This window comes from Tripterygium wilfordii, chromosome 13, assembly GCF_013401445.1.
Source record: "Tripterygium wilfordii isolate XIE 37 chromosome 13, ASM1340144v1, whole genome shotgun sequence".
Lineage (NCBI taxonomy): Eukaryota > Viridiplantae > Streptophyta > Magnoliopsida > Celastrales > Celastraceae > Tripterygium > Tripterygium wilfordii.
In genome coordinates, this window is record NC_052244.1 from 938,133 (window position 1) to 956,431 (window position 18,299).

Genomic DNA, 18,299 nt, shown 5'->3' on the forward strand with positions numbered 1-18,299 from the left:
ACAAAACCATTAGATGGTCAAACTGCAGAGCTAAGTAGTTGTAGGAAAGTATGGAGCAATGCATGGAACACTTAAAGCCAATCACATTATTACGTCATGCTCTAGAACCATCATTGGTTGTGATGGCCCATGCTGCATCAGCATTTAGTTTCTTTTATTCTGTGATATTTGCAATGTTTTGTAGTATTTTAATTTTCTCTATGATTTATGAAATATAACGTCCGGATTGTGCATCTAGCACCTCTTTCTGTTTTGCTATTATAAACAAATGCATTGTAAAAACTTTTTTTAACTAAAACGACATCATACAAGTTTGTCTATTTAGACATCCGATATGAATCTAAACTCGGATCATTAGACCAACGCACACATAAATTTCTCACATGATAACAAGGTAAATTTGATTAAACCTTATCGTGTGATCATAAGGATATTGTTTTCAATGAGAATCGAGATACATTGTAAACACGAATATTAACTATATGTACATAACTACGTACATACTTTTCAGCAGCTTCTAGGCACCTTCTGCCAACACATTTGATCCTTTGTGTGTGTATACTTAGTCAATGAACCATGCGTTGTCGATGATATTATGGATAAGGAAAACAAAAAAAGTTTCAGCATACACTAATCACAAGAACAATTTGAATTGGTCTCCTTATAAGACTTGCTTATTAGTCCAATAGTGGGTTCTTAAAAAAAAATTACACAAGTGGGTTCAAAAGGTTGAACATCCAAGCAAGCAAATTGAACCCAATACTATTTTATAACTGTTATGGCTCTGTTAAAAGTCCAAATCAACCAATCAAGCAACAAAACCATGGCTTAGCTTATTCCATTGGGACTTGCAGGTGTTTGCCGTGTGTGTATATGGGTCCCGTTGCCACTAGTGGCTCACAAAACTTACCCATGAATCATGTGCTAAAAAGGCTTTTAAGAGTATCCATCAGTTTTGTATACAACCCAACTTGCATGTGTTAGTTGCTTATCAAGAAAGAAAATAATATTGGTCCAAGTTTGGGGTTAGAATTAACGACTATACACGAGGAAGAAAAGAATAATATGGGGTATGCACTATGCACTCAGAATGTCATGAGTTCGATTCCAATTTAGAGCGATACCTTGTAGCCACGCGTCGATATTTAATTTAATCAAACTTATCATGTCGTTAGATGATAAATTTTTGTGCTAACAAGGCTAACAACGACCCGAGTTTAAACTAAATCGAATGTTCAAAAGATAAGATTGTATGATGTCGTTTTCAGCTAAAAAATTATAAGAAAACAAACGATAAAGAAATGGTGAAAACCCATTAATCCCAACCCACCACGGATTAGGTTTGGAGGGACATGCAAGAGTAAACGCCCCTCCAACTAGTTGCTTCGTAGAATAAAAAAATTTTAATGTAGAAAAGATTAGGAATCAATTAGACCAGTTTTAATTGTTATTATTTTTTGTTCCAACTTGGTTAAATTAAATAATTAATTTGGATTTGCAGTGAGGAGACTGTTGCTGGGTCAGTTTTTAAAAATGCTTATCCTTCAGCTTACGACTCTCCTGCAAGTTGCTCGTCCCATTTGAAATGCACTTTTACGAATTTGGACCTTCTCTTACCCACAATTTACGATGCTGCCACTTTGTGTGTGAACAAAATCACTAAAATAGCCTTATTTTCTTTGTTGGCTAAAGTTGAGTTCATTTTCCTTCAAATGAAACATTTTGTATAAAAAATCAATTTACATTTGAAAGAAAATGTTATACCATCTAAAAGGTTTGATCTAAAAGGTAGATTAGTAATTATGATGCAAGCATACTCTTTTATAAATCCTTTTCTCCCTTTTCTTTTGATTTTGTGAATTTTATTTTAAAAAAAACAAAGTTTTCTATAAATTTCACAAAATCTAAAGAAATAAAAAAAAAATCAACAATCTCGCCCCAATTTTGAGATAAAAACAAAATATTGGAGGACCAAACAGGTCATAACTTGCGATTTCATGTTGTGCATCGAAATAGTCAATACTTAGTTCCGCATGTTCCACCACATCTTCTTTCATTTCGAATACTAAATCTTGAAACACCATGAATGTTGAGGTCAGAAATTCAAATAGTAATTATTCATATAAGCAAAACTTCTTAAATTCATGAAGATATAGTACACCATATGAATTTTCATGCTTGCTTTATGGTATATAGAACATATTTACATGGCATAACCAAGGTTATCATTCAAAACAAAGGGCAACTTGGTAACTTCATTTATTGCAACAAGGACCTATTTTAATTTTATTTCCCCCAACATGTACACCATATATGTTTATTAAACCTCCCTTTCCTTTTAAAAAAATCCAACCAAAACCCACTCTCCCCATCCCCCTTCTCCCACAGCGCTTCTCTGTAGAATACCAACCACCGCAAGAAACAAACCCCTTCGCCTTCAGCGACAGACACCGGCTTCTTCCTCTGCAACGATCTTATCTATATATACGCATATACGTACACCTCACAATAACCAAACACACAGAAAAATATGCCATTCAGCCCTCCGAGATCTTCTTCAGTCCTCCTTCAAAGGATCAACACCACCATCCCCACCACCACGACAAATTCAAAACACTGGTCCCCTTTGACATGCACCACGCCTGTACCAGACAACGTGGCACGTTACCATGCTCACTCGGTGGGCCCAAACCAGTGCTGCTCCGCGGTTGTACAGCAGATCGCAGCCCCTGTCTCCACCGTGTGGTCCGTGGTCCGCCGCTTCGATAATCCCCAGGCGTACAAGCACTTCCTAAAGAGCTGCCACCTCATCAACGGTGACGGAAACGTCGGAACTCTACGAGAGGTGCACGTTATTTCGGGACTTCCTGCGGAGAAATCCACCGAGCGCCTCGAGATCCTCGACGAAGAGCGCCACGTCATCAGCTTTAGCGTTGTTGGAGGGGACCACCGTTTGGCAAATTATCGGTCCGTGACGACGCTCCATCCGGCCCCCAACGGTAACGAAACGGTGGTTGTTGAATCGTACGTGGTGGATATTCCGCCGGGGAACACTGAGGAGGAGACGTGCGTGTTCGTGGACACAATCGTCCGGTGCAACCTCCAGTCACTGACTCAGATCGCGGAGAACTTGGCGAGACGATAAACCTTCGTCGTGAGTCAAGCGTTAAATATTCCTTAATTATTTTTTGTTTTTTAATTAGTGTTTTTTGCCTTGCATGGTCAGAACGTCTACTGTGAAACGATGTCGTTTTTTGTGGGCTAACCGGATTTGGTTAGCTTACTTAGCTACTGTTCCGTTATGTTTTCTCCCTCTTTGTGAAATTATTTAGGTATAATGACAGACTGCGTTGCTTTCACTCTTCAATGTCGTCATTGCAGCCGAAGCTTTGATTTTATAATAAACATTTGTGCATAAAATAATACAATTTTTGTTTTGGTTGGTTGAAAAAACTTGGAATCTTGTGATTGACACTGTTTGGGGAAGTTCAAGTTTCATGGGTGCACGTATAACGTGAAAAACTGTAGGATCCCAGTAGTGTCAGAGATTGAAGATCTATAAAGTAAGTTACAAATGATGGGACGATCTATAAAATGAGATTGTTAAATGTTTAATTAAGTACCAGTTTCAGGCGTAAATGCATCTGATGATCATCAGCGGCAGCAGCAAATGAAGGCATGTATGGCCTAGCTAATATGACTTGGGTTGTATTAATGTTAATTTGTTTTTTGGAATGTAACGTTGGGTTTTCTTTCATTGATATTGCGGTTGGTTGATCTATAAAAGTTAGACCGTTATCATGATAGGATCCCGGAAGCTTGTTGAGTTGTATGATTTCATGATCATCATGTGGGATATGTAGAGCTTATGAATTCACTTGGATCATGTACATTCAACTTAACAGATAGAATAATTGGGGCACGAATTACTGTGATTTTTATCATTTTCGAAGCAGAATAGTCTTATAGATTGGAGTGTTTTTGTCTCGGTTATTCATAATGTTGAGATGAACGCACTATAAATTATGTGTGACCCATGATTTTACATGGATTATGTGTGTCAATCTCAACATTATTTGGGATTGATGGGACAAAAAAACACTAGGATCCTTAGTATTTTCGTATTCCGCACTACATTTAGTTGTCAGTGTCAGAAAATTCTGTTATAATACATATGTTTTTTGTGGAACTGAATTTGAATGAAATAAAGGTAAGGTAAGAACGAAAAGTGGAAGACAAGGATTGTTGTTTGGTTTTATCAACGATAAATTAACACGGGAAGGCCACAAGAAACTTAGCATGAACAGCTGCCGCTGCAACTTGCCTTTGATAACTCAACTAACATGCGCAAGTTGCATATTGTTTTTTTCCTCTTTTTATCGTTTAAATAAATGCAAGTTCCATGAAACACTCTCCTTTGGAATTTGAATAGGACAGACAATTTGGCTTTGGCTTTGGCAAGTGGTGGTGCAAAGTGGTGATCCACCTTGTACTTTTGTCTACTTTTTGAATGCCTTCACACCACCCATTCTTTTCCCGGCTGGCTACCGCTTCTGCTATCTACGAATCAATATTATCCTCTTTTAGTTATTCAATTCCCATATATACATCATACCCGTATGATTTTATTCTCCATGGACCGTCTCACTTAATAGTATTTAGGGTCAAGAAAAATATTTTGATTGTTTGAAATTCTCCTAGCGACCCCATATTTATAGTCTTGACATCTGCTTCGGCTTCTTCACCGATCGTCTTCCTCTTATAAATGCTTGCTCTATTGAAGTTCCTCAAATAATAGAAGTAGGTGCCAAGCAGATCAAGGATGGCTAGGGCCACGTAATAAATTTCTCTACAAGCTATATGTTAAACAGTAGTGATGGATACGACAGATCCTCATGCATGTAAAAGGCTTCATGACAGAAGGGCCATTTATCATCAGCACGTATTACATGGCCCTTACAGCATTTCAGTTGAAGTCGAATATGTGGGAAAGGGAAGGGGTCATAAATTTGTAGGGCATACTTGTGTGTATAGATCTGTCTCAATCGGGTTGTTGCTGTCATGGGCTGGGCCGTCTCTTAAGTATTTAGTGGGCATTTGGTTTATAATTGAATGAGTGTGAGTATGAGGTGAACATGATGTGAGAATGGGATGAGTGTGATCGAGTTTGGTATCAAATTAAGAGTGAGAATTTTAATAGTATAATTTGTATAGTACTTTTTTTAAAATAAATAAAATAAGATTTCTATTGTTTTAGTTTAACTAATAAGGATAAAATAATCTTTTACATATTAATATTAATTCTCTCTCTGGGCTATTATCCATAAAGGGATAATAGAGGATGGAATGAGTATGGTTCCAGTAAAAGTTTAGATAGAGCTTCTAACTCGAGAATCGAAAGGAGATAGAGGATCTCTTTAGCTACCCCTCTAGATGGAGTTATCTTCCCATAGGGAGCACCATTGACTTACAGGGAAATTCCAAGCCTCAGCCACTATTCTGGCGTTGGATTGCTCACATGTCCAAAAATCCTGGAAATAGAAGGACAATGTCCTCTGAATTTATAATGAATCAGCGGGTGCGAGCATTATTTAGCTGGACTGGGCTTACGATACTTGGGCCATCTGGCCCTTGAGTCTGCTTTTGTTGATGGAAAACTTTAGTCACACCCCACCTTTTACTAAAGACATCTCAATTTGAGTTGACCATTCTTTGTAAAACTGAGTTGACGGGGTGTCTTTAGTAAAAAGTGGGGTGTGATATGCTTGGGACGCGCCAGCTGACAACCACTTCCGCCTCTCCTTATTCCAGCGTTTCCACGCCTTTCTAGTCCTCCGTCCTGCAGTCAACACTCAATAGTCGGAGCTTTTAGATTTGAGAATCTAAAGCTCGGCGACTCCGTTGCACTCTGCCAGGAGTCGAGTTGTCCGTACATGTCGGACCAGTTGGCGTGTCACAAGCATGGGAGGTCTAATTTGGGCTATCAGAACTGGAGATGGCGGCCCCATGACTGCAATTTGAAGAGGTATTTTTATTTCTTCTTCTTAGTATGTATTGAATGTACGTGTTGATACGCAATTCAATGATTTTTATGCATATGTATGTGGCAGTTCTCTTAACTTCTATGGGGTCTCATCAGCAATTTGAGAGTGAATTATTTGAGTTGATTGATTAATTGATTATTCTCGTTTTCTATTTGCTTTTTTTTTTCCGGCTTCAACAATGTCATAGATGGAACATGACTGAAACGTGGGAGAAGTTGAGGGGGAAGAGACTAATGTTTGTAGGGGATTCGCTAAACCGAGGGCAATGGAGTTCAATGGTTTGTTTGCTGCAATCAGTCATTCCAGTGGATAAAAGATCAATGTCACCAAATGCCCCTCTAACCATCTTCAGAGCAAAGGTATGAGCCATAAACCATTCTAGTGTTCTTGTGTGCAAGCATGGAATTTGTCTATAAATTTTGTTTCTACAGTTTTATATGAGAAATATTTTGCATAATGTTGTGTTAAAACCAATCAGCGCGTGTCGTAACTTGGTCAAGGATCTGAAATCTGAAGGAACTAAATGAGTTCAAATATTTCATCTACATTTTGTATTAATTGCAGGAATACAATGCAACCGTGGAATTTCTTTGGGCTCCTCTTCTTGTTGAATCTAATTCTGATGATCCAGTGAATCACAGATTGGATGATCGAATAATCCGTCCAGATTCAGTTCTAAAGCATTCATCAAAATGGGGACACGCTGACATACTAGTTTTCAATAGGTACTTATGGTGGAGACAGGGACCTGTAAAGCTGTTGTGAGTACTATATGATACAACTTTTGGTTTAGCTGAACCGAGGTAAGATTGAAGCATAATATTCTTGATTTCTCAATGGATTTGCTTTATTTTTTCAGATGGAGTGATGAAGAACATGGAATTTGTGAAGAATTAGATGGAGCGGGAGCCATGGAGTTGGCCATGGGGGCTTGGGCTGACTGGGTTGCTTCAGAAGTTGAAACTCGCAAGAAGCAGGTCTTTTTTGTTACCGTGTCCCCAACACATCTATGGTGAGTAAAGAATCCCTTTTCCTGATTATATTTTTTATCGTAGCCTTTAGAGTTATTCGGTTCTGTTTTTCCAGTTTTCAATTAACAAATGCACAGACCTTCTGATGTAGAGAAATGGTTGGATTACTCTCCTTCCTTGTATACCACAATCTAAGTGTGGATGTGCTTTGACAAGCCTATACAGTCATACTGATATACCAAATTTGAGGTTCTAAAACTTAGAAAAAACTATACGTAAGTTTCTGGAATTAGTTTCTTCAATTGTTGAACTTCTTTGCCACTCAGGCTAATATAATTTGTCAGCCCAGTGCACCATGTTTTTTTGGGAAGGGAACTGTACACAACCTTATGCTTAAGTTGCAAGGCTGATTTCTGGACGTCACGATGCTCAAATTGGTTCTGTAACCATAAACGGGGAACTAGAAAATAAATTATTCTATTGCAATCACCTTAAAAGAATTAGTGGCAGTGCCTTGTTAGATACATTTTTTCAGTGAAACCTCAACCTATCATTTCAATGCTTCTTATTCATCTAACAGGTTCCTCTCTTACTGAGATGGTGCTACCATCTGCCAGTAATATACATGTGACTAGTATGATGTTTCCAAGTGCATTGTCTGGCAGGCTTGATATATATAGTTAATTATGTCGGTGATTAAGTCGACTGAATATAAAATAGTGCCACAAACTTTGCCTCCTTTTAGTTGTAAATAGGTATCATGAACTTGACATCAACCATTATACTGGTGGACCGGTGGTTCTCTTCTCCTTCATAAGCTGTAAGGCTTGTGTTCGAGTACTATGAAAAACGGGACCTTGGATTCTCTGTCATGAAAGGGGAGAACTGATATTTTTTTCCCGGATTTGTCTTATGGTTTCTTGAAGAAAAATTATATATATGAAGAGTAAGTTAGGTTACCTTCTTTTCCCCCATTACATGGTTCTAGCATGCCAAATTTCAGAGCACACCCTGGTTACGAAGTTTGTAGAGTATAAGCATTATTTTGGGAGTCTGTTATGATCCTGCCGTGAGATACTTATGCATTTGTTCAATTGTTCAGGAGCGAAGAGTGGCAGCCGGGAAGTGAAGGGAACTGTTTTAATGAGAAAGCTCCCATTGAGGATGCAGGTTACTGGGGAAGCGGTTCTGATATTTCCACAATGCAAATGGTGGAGAGAGTGCTCAGTACGGTGAGTTCGAAAGTTTCTGTTCTTAATATTACTCAGCTTTCTGAGTATCGGTAAGATGGCCACCCTTCCATATACCGGAAGTTCTGGGAAACGTTAAGCCCTGAGCAATTAGCCAACCCTTCATCCTATTCGGATTGCATACATTGGTGCTTACCAGGTGTACCTGATGCATGGAATGAGCTGCTTTTTCATTTTCTGTGAATTGAAATGTACAGAAAGGCTCCCATAGTGAGAAGAAAAGATAGTCGGCATGGAGAGATCAAAGAGATTGTCAAGTACTGTATAATAGATATTGTTGAGCATTGAAGAGGATGTGGTTTGTCAAAAGTCTACGTTGACGGCAGCACGGACAGCCTGGAAGGTGCAAAAAGGTGGGTGGAATCCAAAAATCATGCAAATTCTTGCCGCCCGAAAGATGGTATTGGTAGGTCGCTCGCCCATAAATTTCAAACTCGTGAAGCTACTACCATGCATGCGTCATGGCTACTCATTACTTTGCATTAATGGTCGTTACACAATATTTTGCAAGAAAGGGTACTCAATCAAAAGAAAAAATGGTTGCAATAAAGAGCAGATGTCGTTGTAATATGATATCGTGTGAGAGTGTTTGACGATGATCGTTTTTGTGTTTTTTTATTTTTTAGTCATCTTGGTTGTATTTCATGTTTATGGTGGCACGAGTACCTATAAGTCTCAATTATTTAATTTATTTGGGTAACTTAATACAATTAGGTTTACGAGCTTTTTTTTTTATCATCCGGGAGTATTTGGTGATAGTTGTCTTTGTGCTTTTTTATTTTTTAGTCCTCTTGATTGTACTTCATCTTTATGATGACACAAGTGTTTATGAATCTCGATTACCTAATTTATTTGGGTAACTTAATACAATCAGGTTTCTGAGCTTTTTTTATCATCCGAGAGTATCTGACGATAGTCGTTTTTGTGTTTTTCTGTGTTTAGTCATCTTGATTGTAATCCATCTTTATGGTGGCACGCGTGCCTACGAGTCTTATTTACCTAATTTTTTAGGTAACTTAATACAATCAGTTTTATGAGCTTTTTTTTTATAAAAAAAAATTGATGTCTAATGGAAATTTTGTTACACAAAATACATGACACATGTTCTTATTTATGTACTTACACAGTTACACGTTGTTGTTCGTTTATAAATGGTATTATTTGTTTTGGGGAAGCGATAATCAAATGTTGCCGGCTTGACTATAATATAGTATGTGATAATTTCCAAAATAAGCATCATTAATTTGATTAACCTCCAAGTGTATGTATTATTGGGTCAAATGTAATGATAACAATCAAGCTCCCAAGTCCCCAAATCAACAATTATATATAAAGATATTAAGGCCTATACGTATATTGTGATTAATGGTTTTGGCAATGATAAATAAATTGAACCAACATGGCAATGATTCATTCCTAATGGGAGATCTAGGGCACAACATTCCGTATTTCCTGAAGTGATGGCATCCCAATTATAATTTTGTGCCTAATTACATTATTAGGTTGCCATAATTAGAAAATGTACTAATAGAAAATGTACACATGTCCATAGGTAGGGTCCCCTAGAATAGAAATTACTACAATTTTAATCACAGAAATTCAGTCTTGTTTATGAGTTTGGAATTCACATAATTTTGTTGAATTTGATAAACATGTTAAAATTACAGAGAAATTGCAAATGACTACTATTGCACTGCAGGAGCCCTCGTTCGGTCGACACCCTAGCTAGCATTGCCAGCCATGTTGAAATGAATGCAAGTGATTGACACTGTTTTGTGTACAATATTCATAATCATTAATAAGAAGATTAGCAGAAAAAGAGTTAAGTAATCATGAAACACAGAAAACTACTTTTCACCAGAAAAAGGAAAGAGAACCCAACCCATAAACGTACACACCAAACACAATTTGCATACAATTTTATTTGTACCCGTAGTCGGCAGAGCCATTTAAATACATTATACATGTCAGAGAAGAAAAGGCCAAAAAAGAGAGAAGAAAATATGAGCACACATACACATATATCAAAAGAGTATCTTAGTTTTGAAATTCCCGGCTAGAGTGGGCAAGATCATAAATCTTTACAGTATCAAATTTGGTTACGCTGGAAGAGCTATCGAATGGTGAAGGGGTCTATATATACCTCTAAATCCCATATCGCCTAGGGTAAGAAGCAAAATACATAATAGAATAAATCAAACTTTTAAATTAGTAACAAATGTTTTTTCATAATTCAAATTAATATGGGTTGATGCTAAGTTTGACCGGGAAGACAAAACCATGCGAGCTAATATGTACCGTCCCAAACTAACAAAGTGTCATTAGTGAGTGTGGAGGAACGCCCAACGTTTGTCAGCATATGACCATGTTCTCTTGCTCAGCAGCTATAAATACACCCCTACCATGCTTAAACTCTTACCCCCACCATTTAATATTTACTGCCCTATGCATGGTATTAATCATGGTTGCAGGCTCAAAAGGGCTAGCAGCGGCAGCTCTCCTTCCCTTCTCTGTGTGTGTTTTTTGTTGGTGTGGAAATTAAAGTATGGAAGAATCCGGTTAAGCTCAGGAGGGATAGCGCCATGGACGCCTACTCTATTCGCTTGCTGTTATATGAGTTGTTAATTTGGCGCTATCCATCCTGAGTTCCATCGGTTCTTCTTGCTCTCTTTCCCTCTTGTGTTTTAGCTCGTAAGTGCAGGGTGAGTGAATGAGGTATATACTAATTTTCCCTCTTCGGCTTCTCCTCCTGATCATTATTATTCTCTTTCATTTCTTGTTCTATGAATATGATATACTATAATGAGTATGTATGTACACTTACTTGTGTGTGGTTTTGGTTGAAGTTTTAGTGGAGCTATGATTTTACCATGATCTCGTACAATGAAAATGAGAAGAAGGAAAATAGAGTGAAAGGAAAAAGGGAATGGAAGAGAAGAAGAAGAAGGAGGAATCAATAATGTTGGGTCTTATCCATTGCGGAAATTGGGAGGGTGGAATTCAAGATGTTGACCAGTAACCTTCCTTAACTTTATGGGGTCATTATCTTTGATTTTCCATCTTAAATTATGAGTTAAGAGTATTAATGCTTTTAGAAAAAAGTTATAAGATGCGTTTTTAAAACCGCGAGTTTTGGAAAATCTTAAAAGATCCTGAAAGACATGTGATTGGACGTGGACTTAGAAAATCGAATAATATCTTACAGTGATAATCAACATCAGACAATAGAATCCGTCATATATTCAAGCGCACACACATGGTTTTCCTAGTTTAGGGTACTTATTTCTTTGTTACTAATCTCTGCTAATGACATTAATTAATAACATAATCTCTCTCTCTTTTTCTTTTTTTTGTCGTTTGACAACGATGCCAAATACAAACGGGTGCGACATTCACTTGGGTGCGCGCTGCATTGAGCCATTGACTGAAGTTTTGCATGCAAACCTACCACTCGTAGTTGATTCTCTCCTTTACTAGCCAGTGATCGATCGTTGTCTATTGATGTATTGATATCTATTGTTTACTTGTGGAAAATACGAGACAAAATATATAATAAGGATTTTTTGTGTCGGGGCTAGCTAGTTCTATCGTTGGCAACAACACATCACAAATATTTCAGCAAGCAATTTGCATGACTGTAGAAAAGATGAAGATATCACACCAGAAATATTTATAAACCTTTCAAAGAAAAAAATGTTTAAAATTCATAGCCCCAAACACATTGAAGATAATGTTCGTTATGGGTCACATGCTTGCATGAATTTATTCTTTATGGGCAATCGTCAATGGTTATTAGGCCCATGATACTCGTCGTCCATGTAAGAGGAGCTCAACTTTACTTTACTTTACTTTTAAGCCACTCTGTTGGATTATGCCAGATCGATATAAAAATAGGAAATATAAAATAGAGAATATCCATATATCAATAAATGGGCTATATGGGCCGAATCAGTTGGATTTGGGGGTCCCGTAATTCCTTCGAGTCTACAATTCATGTCTAATGTTGGAGAAAAAAACAAACAATTGTGTTGAAAATGGAAATACAAAAACGTGATGTGGTGTGATGTGACACACTTCCGTTAGATTCAAATTGTAGATTCTACAATTTTAAACGAATTGTGGAACCCTAGATCCGAGTCAGATACATGGGTTGATCGTATTCCCGATAATTTTCCCGAGATAAAAAATGATTGGTGTTTTGTGGACTCTGATCCTCGTTGATTGTAATTTTTTTCTTGGTAATAAAATTCCTGTTTACAAAAAAAGAAAAGAAACTAACCTGGCATTAAAAAAAACAGCAATGAATAATTTTAGAATATACTTTTATTTATTTTAAATTGATTTTGAAAGGAACGATAATGTTGCTTAGGGCTTAGGCAATTCCAAATTGGGCCTGGATGGGCTTCGCTTTTTGGGTTTGCCTTATAAAACCTCTCGAATGGGCCAAAATATTTCCGAGCGCGAAATGTAGCCGTTAATTAAGTCCGCCATTAAATTAACCCAATTCCTCTCTCCCTCCCTCCCTCCAAGAATTGGGATTTGGGAATGGCCGCCTTGGCTATTTTCTGTGAGAAAAAGTCCTTCTCGTAGACTGCGAACAATTACCAGAAGCCGAAACCTCCATTGCTCAGTCCGCTTCGATTTCGTTCCAAAATTATCTCCTCAAAAGAACACCACAACTTCGCTTGAAAGTTCAGCTCAAGAGACACAAAAGCCTCTCTTCCTGGCAAGCCAGTCGGTAGTCCAGATCCGGTTCTTCTCAATCGAATTCGTTCTCGGTTTTCATTCGCCAGATAAGGTACCATATCATGATCATAATTTCTCGTAGTACGCAGCTTGAATTAGGGTTTTCATTACTTCCTACATCGTTTTTTATCTGATAACTTATATGTGCGTCTTTTTTTTTTTTTGGTGGGCGGTCTGAAGAGACGGATTTAAGGTTGACGAATTGGGAGTAGAGATTTTGTCAATTGCTTTTCCTGCTGCGTTGGCTCGTGCGGTTGATCCCCTCACATCGTTGGTTGATAGTGCTTTTGTCGGTCACTTAGGTACAGGGTAGCAACTAGCAAGCTAAATAGTTTTTCTAAGTTTATGGAAGCATTACTTGCATCTTGTTTATCAGTTTTTGGGGGTTTCCTTTTCCCTGAAAGCACATATGATGGCGAGAACACTAATTGGATAGCATGTATATATATTGAAGATTGATAAATCAAAAACAAACTCATAAAATTTCAAGAACTTGTCTGTTTTCCTTTATGTTTTGATACTCTGGAAGAGTTGTTCCTTCATATATTCCTGCTGTGTAGGATGATCGGTTGAACTGGCAGCAGTCGGGATATCAGTTTCGGTCTTCAACCTGGTATCCAAATTGTTTAATGTTCTCCTGCTCAACATTCACCACATCTTTTGATGCTGAAGAGAAGGCACTGGTTAACAAGGGAGGTGATGGCGTGATGGTTATAGTTTAGTTGGTGATGGTAATTTTTTTTTTATAAGTTTGTTTTATTATTGCGAGACTTATGTTTGCATTCTTGGAACTTCATTTCAGTAATTAATGAGGTTTGCTTTTGTCATTAAGATGATATGAAAAATGGGCTCCAAGGCAAGAAACTCCTTCCATCATTGTCAACTTCATTAGCACTTGCTGCCAGCATTGGCATAGCAAAAGCTGTTGCACTCTCTTTTGGCTTGGGTTTCCTGATGAAAATATTCATTTTTACTATAAATTTGTTTCTGAAATGACAATTTTCATTTTTTTTACTACAAATTTGTTTCTGCCTTTCATGGATTTACATCCTTTCTGACTTGATTGCAATGAGTAAAGGGGGACATAATACTGCTTGGCATCTCTTGACACTGGCAATATTTGCAGTTTGTTGCAGGATCTCAGCCAATGAATGCTCTTGCATTGTTCTTGATGGACTCTTCCGTGGGGTTTCAGACTTTGGATATGCTGTGTACTCTATGGTTCCATCTTGTTCCTGTCATAATGTTTTTATTTTTTTTTTCAATTTATGATGTTGGTTTCCTTTATCAACTCCTTCACTGTTATGTAGTTGCAGGTTGGGAAATCATTGGTCTTCCTGCTTTTGGCTGCCTCGTACTTGGTCTTGCTAAAAAATATTTGTCAAGTCAACTCTGTATCTCAAAAACCAGGAGTTTAGTAATTTGACTTGAATAGATTTTTGAATCTCCCCTTTAAATACCAGATTTCTCTCCTAATCGTACATATGAATCTTTTCCAGGATGTGCATGAAAACAGGACCATGGGAAGATTGAGCAAGGAGGTAGCTGAGGTGATCATCGAGGTTACAGGACAAGGCACATGAAGGTTTGAAATGCTGAGGACACCAATCAAATAAGCATTGTTCCTGTGACATCGTTGTGGTACCATGAGAGTTGAAAAGCAGTTTCAAGATTGCTGGATTAACTGGCTAGATGGGCTTGCAGAGAGCTGTTAACAGTCTGGATTCATATTTTATATGGGACTGGAGATCGATAGTCAACTATTGCTCACAGCCGCAGTAGTGAGGTTTGAGATCTCTATCATTCTTCTCTTCACCTGCTTCTCTGATCCATATTGTCATTGATTTCCTAGCCGATTAATTCGTAGTTATACCATGTCAATTACAATAAATAGATGTTTCTTTTCTGATAGCTCACGTGTAATTTAAGCAGGTCATACAATTTAGCAAATATAACTTGAATAATGTATATCAGGAGAAAACCAACTCAACTTTGTATTAAAGACTACATCATAGCAATCAAGTATGACCCACAACTTACTGTAAATCTGTAATGTTTTCCTAGACCTTAGCAAAAAGTATTAGAAACTATACTGCAAAAACTGAAGTATGTTGTCTGAAATTCTAAGATTCCATTAGTTGGAAGTTTCTAAAATACCACCACTCCACTGCCACCAATGAGCCACCAGAGATATTTAGAATCCCAAATCGGGAAACAATGAATAAAATGATGCTTGCTCTTCATCAAAATCCAAATCAAAATAAGACTTACAGGGAATGAAATTGTCATCCAAGCCTGAGTTTTTTCTTTCCATTTGATTTATGCTACCTTCTATCGTGGCCTCTGGGTTTTGCAAATGGTTAAAGATATCATATGGCCCTCCAGTCTGCGGGTAACTTGTAGGAGTCATATTGAATTGATCAGAGTTATACTTATCGTTGCGCCTTGATGCTGTATCAAGAATGCTCATTGCCCCCAAATGCTTCCCACCAACTGCTTCACCATTGGATGAACTGTGCAAGTGAACAAAATCGTCACTGGGATTGTTATAGCCACTATAATTTCTTCTCTTAGCAGGTTTCCTTTGCTGTTCCTCTCCCATTATGGCCATCTCAAATTCAACATCTTTGGAAGGGACATAACTAGATATACGTACTGGAGCATCATGCAAGTGATCATATCTGTCCTTGAAACAACTATGGCTACTGTGGTCTATGTTTTCAGAAGGCTCACCGACTTCATTTCTCCACGTAGCTGGCCTCCCTGCTTCAGCATGATTAGAAGGTACGCAATCCATTTTTGAATTATAGTGCACAACTTTGTCTGCATTGTGCATGCCATCATAACCAGTGTTGAAGATGTTACTGTTTGTGGATTCCATAACTCCTGTGCATTCTCCTTGCAATAACTTATTCACTACATGCATCCCAACTTGAGTAGAAAGTTTGTCAGTACTTGAATCCATGAAATCATCATGCAATTGATTGTATCTATTGTTTAAATTGTCTTGGCCACTGGATTCCACAGCTCTTCTAAATTTAACTTCAATTTCTTCCCTCTTTAAAAGCCTCTGAACTTCAACATCTTTGGAAGATATATGAACATTTCTTTTGATCTTTTTCGGCTCATTATGCAGGAAATCTTGTCTATTTTCAAAGCCACAATAACTTCTTAACCTCATAATTTCTTGCAGTTCTGGATCTATTTCTTCCTTTAGTATAGATGTCTCAACCTCAACATCAGCAAATTCACGATCAGTTTGTAAGTCATGTTCCACATCTTTTCCATCTCCTGCAGCGCTCTCCGGCATCTTTTCCTCTGATACATTTCCTAGACAATCTTTTGAAGAGTGTTTTGAATTTAATTCCTCAGATACTCGAGGACTCAACTCATCAGGTTTTTCCTTAGATAATATTTGAATCGTCTTCGATTCCTCACCACTGCCAGCTTCACAACTTCTTGTTACCCTCATAGATCCAGTAGATGATCTTTCAGTTGTTCTTGAAGCTGGTGCATCGTTAGGTAACTTCCTTGTTGTAGAAGACTCAGGGAAGTTAACCCTTGCACAAGGACCATGGATAGCCCTTGCAGCCTCATCATAAGCATGGGCTGCCTCAATAGCTGTAGAGAAAGTACCGAGCCATAGCCGATTACTAGTCCTGGCCAATTTGCTTCTATTCATGGGTTGACGGATTTCAGCAACCCATTTGCCCCATATCCTCTGTCTAACTCCTCTGTATTTGCAGATCAAGTTTTCTGGACCTCCTTTTCCACGCATACACCCCCTTCTCGAACCCTTTGCTGGAGCCTTACAGGTCATTATGACTCCTTCCTTTGCACATTCAGGCTGTTCACTATGCCTTTTCCACTTTTCAAGTGTGTCCTCCACTGATTCACACCCACTACGTTTCCTCGACCTTGCATCCCTGCCATCAATTCACAGAAAGAGTTCCGTTCAGACAACTTGGTGGTGTTTTTACTTTAAAAATAGAGAATAAAATATTTGTCAATGTAAGAAAGAAGACAATAATGTTTTGTTGTGATGGACTTTGGATATGGATTTAACCTACGGTGCAATGGAAATAACAAAGAAATGCAGAGGCTATCTTTCTCTGTTATTTTAAGAGCTAGATATCCATATTTCATTCTACTACGGTCGAGTTTCAATCTGAATTTTTCCTTCGCTAACACAACTCCTCATTTTCAAATTGAGAAAAATGATTTTTACTCCCAATGTTTTTTTGGAGACATAAAAGAACACTTTTGCCTGTGGACAAATCTAGAACAAAGTAGAGAACTATTGGAGAGAGATACAGAGTGTGCAAACCAGAGAAGCTAGGAAGTTGATAAATCAGAAAGGAAGCTAACCGATCAACAATCGTCATGCTTGTAGCTTGTTTTCTTGCCTCCCAGTCACTATTTCTTCTGTCCCTACGCTGGTTTTAGTATTCAAACGTCCTCTGTTCAAGGGTTTATGACTTTATGTGTATTGCCGGTTATGCGTTCGGCCCTAGTCTTGGGGACGAAGGCATCATTTTCCAAATTAAGATTTGGTGGTATTTAAGGCTACTTGTTATTGCATATTCCCAAAGTGGATACACACGAATTATGATGACGTGGCCCATCCAGGGCTTGTTCTAAGCCACTATTTTGCTACACGTGGCCCACGCCATTTCTTGGAGATGAAGGAATGGACTTGAATTCTTGTTTTTTACATGGCACATCAGGAGTAGTAATAAAATAAGATGATAGGCCTAGCCCATAACTTTTGCTATTGGGCCTTTTTTGGCACATATAAGGGCCGGGCTCCTGTGCCAAGTCTGGCGGGCCGAGCCTTCAATAAAAATAAGTAGAAAAAAAAATGGAGTCTGGATCTGAACTTGGGTCCTCAACATAAAAAACCAAACTTCGAACCACACAACAAAGACTACAATAATGTTGTTCTCACCCCTCTTCAATGTTTTTAAAAGCTTCGATTTGTTTATACCGTATTGCAGTGCACCAAACGACGCGGGGCTACAGAAAAGCCCTTGAGTCCCCAAGCCCGGAAAGGCCCATTGTCTGTCTAGGGCTGGGCTGAGTGGGCCAGAAACCCCAACCCAGCAAACTAAGAGGTGTTGGGCCGAGCTAAAAGCCCTAAATCTACTTAGGTGTATGAAATTTCCAGCTTTACAAGTTTCCTCTTTCAACCTAATGCCAAGATTCCATATGAGATTCATAAGATAGGGAAAACTCCAATTCCATACATGATAATAAACTCCAAAGATGCACCACAAACTCAAAAGGCC

At 38.1% G+C, this 18,299-nt stretch overlaps 3 protein-coding genes and 1 long non-coding RNA gene across 9 annotated transcripts; 3 read left to right on the forward strand and 1 right to left on the reverse strand.

Moving 5' to 3' along the window:
* Positions 1-2,330: 2,330 nt before the first annotated feature.
* Positions 2,331-3,423, forward strand: LOC120011665 (abscisic acid receptor PYL4-like). Its single transcript, XM_038862762.1, has one exon. The coding sequence runs from the start codon at positions 2,531-2,533 to the stop codon at positions 3,143-3,145; it is 615 nt and encodes a 204-aa protein (XP_038718690.1). The 5' UTR covers positions 2,331-2,530; the 3' UTR covers positions 3,146-3,423.
* A 2,510-nt stretch (positions 3,424-5,933) lies between these two features.
* LOC120013859 (protein trichome birefringence-like 35) lies at positions 5,934-8,987 on the forward strand. 3 transcript variants are annotated; one of them, XM_038865819.1, is made up of 6 exons: positions 5,934-6,025; positions 6,232-6,403; positions 6,609-6,805; positions 6,904-7,056; positions 8,118-8,247; positions 8,463-8,987. In XM_038865819.1, exons 1-6 carry the CDS (start codon positions 5,934-5,936, stop codon positions 8,490-8,492), a joined length of 774 nt encoding a protein of 257 aa, XP_038721747.1. In that variant the 3' UTR covers positions 8,493-8,987. The 3 variants fall into 3 exon arrangements, with proteins under 3 accessions (XP_038721747.1, XP_038721748.1, XP_038721746.1); XM_038865820.1 differs by having other exon boundaries at positions 8,118-8,242; XM_038865818.1 differs by having other exon boundaries at positions 8,118-8,987.
* A 3,768-nt stretch (positions 8,988-12,755) lies between these two features.
* Positions 12,756-16,885, forward strand: LOC120013292. Of its 4 annotated transcripts, none has more exons than XR_005471389.1 (8): positions 12,756-13,063; positions 13,192-13,313; positions 13,572-13,742; positions 14,138-14,232; positions 14,322-14,797; positions 15,589-15,795; positions 16,205-16,272; positions 16,384-16,522. It is a non-coding gene; the product is annotated as an uncharacterized LOC120013292 (long non-coding RNA). The 4 variants fall into 4 exon arrangements; XR_005471391.1 differs by lacking the exon at positions 16,384-16,522 and having other exon boundaries at positions 14,322-14,423; positions 14,511-14,797; positions 16,205-16,341; XR_005471390.1 differs by lacking the exons at positions 16,205-16,272; positions 16,384-16,522 and adding an exon at positions 16,758-16,885.
* On the reverse strand, positions 14,982-18,198 carry LOC120013287. Its single transcript, XM_038865040.1, has 2 exons — positions 17,380-18,198; positions 14,982-16,937 (listed from the first exon to the last, which is right to left on the reverse strand). The coding sequence occupies exons 1-2, from the start codon at positions 17,394-17,396 to the stop codon at positions 15,206-15,208; spliced, it is 1,749 nt and encodes a 582-aa protein (XP_038720968.1). The 5' UTR covers positions 17,397-18,198; the 3' UTR covers positions 14,982-15,205.
* Between the last annotated feature and the right edge of the window lie 101 nt (positions 18,199-18,299).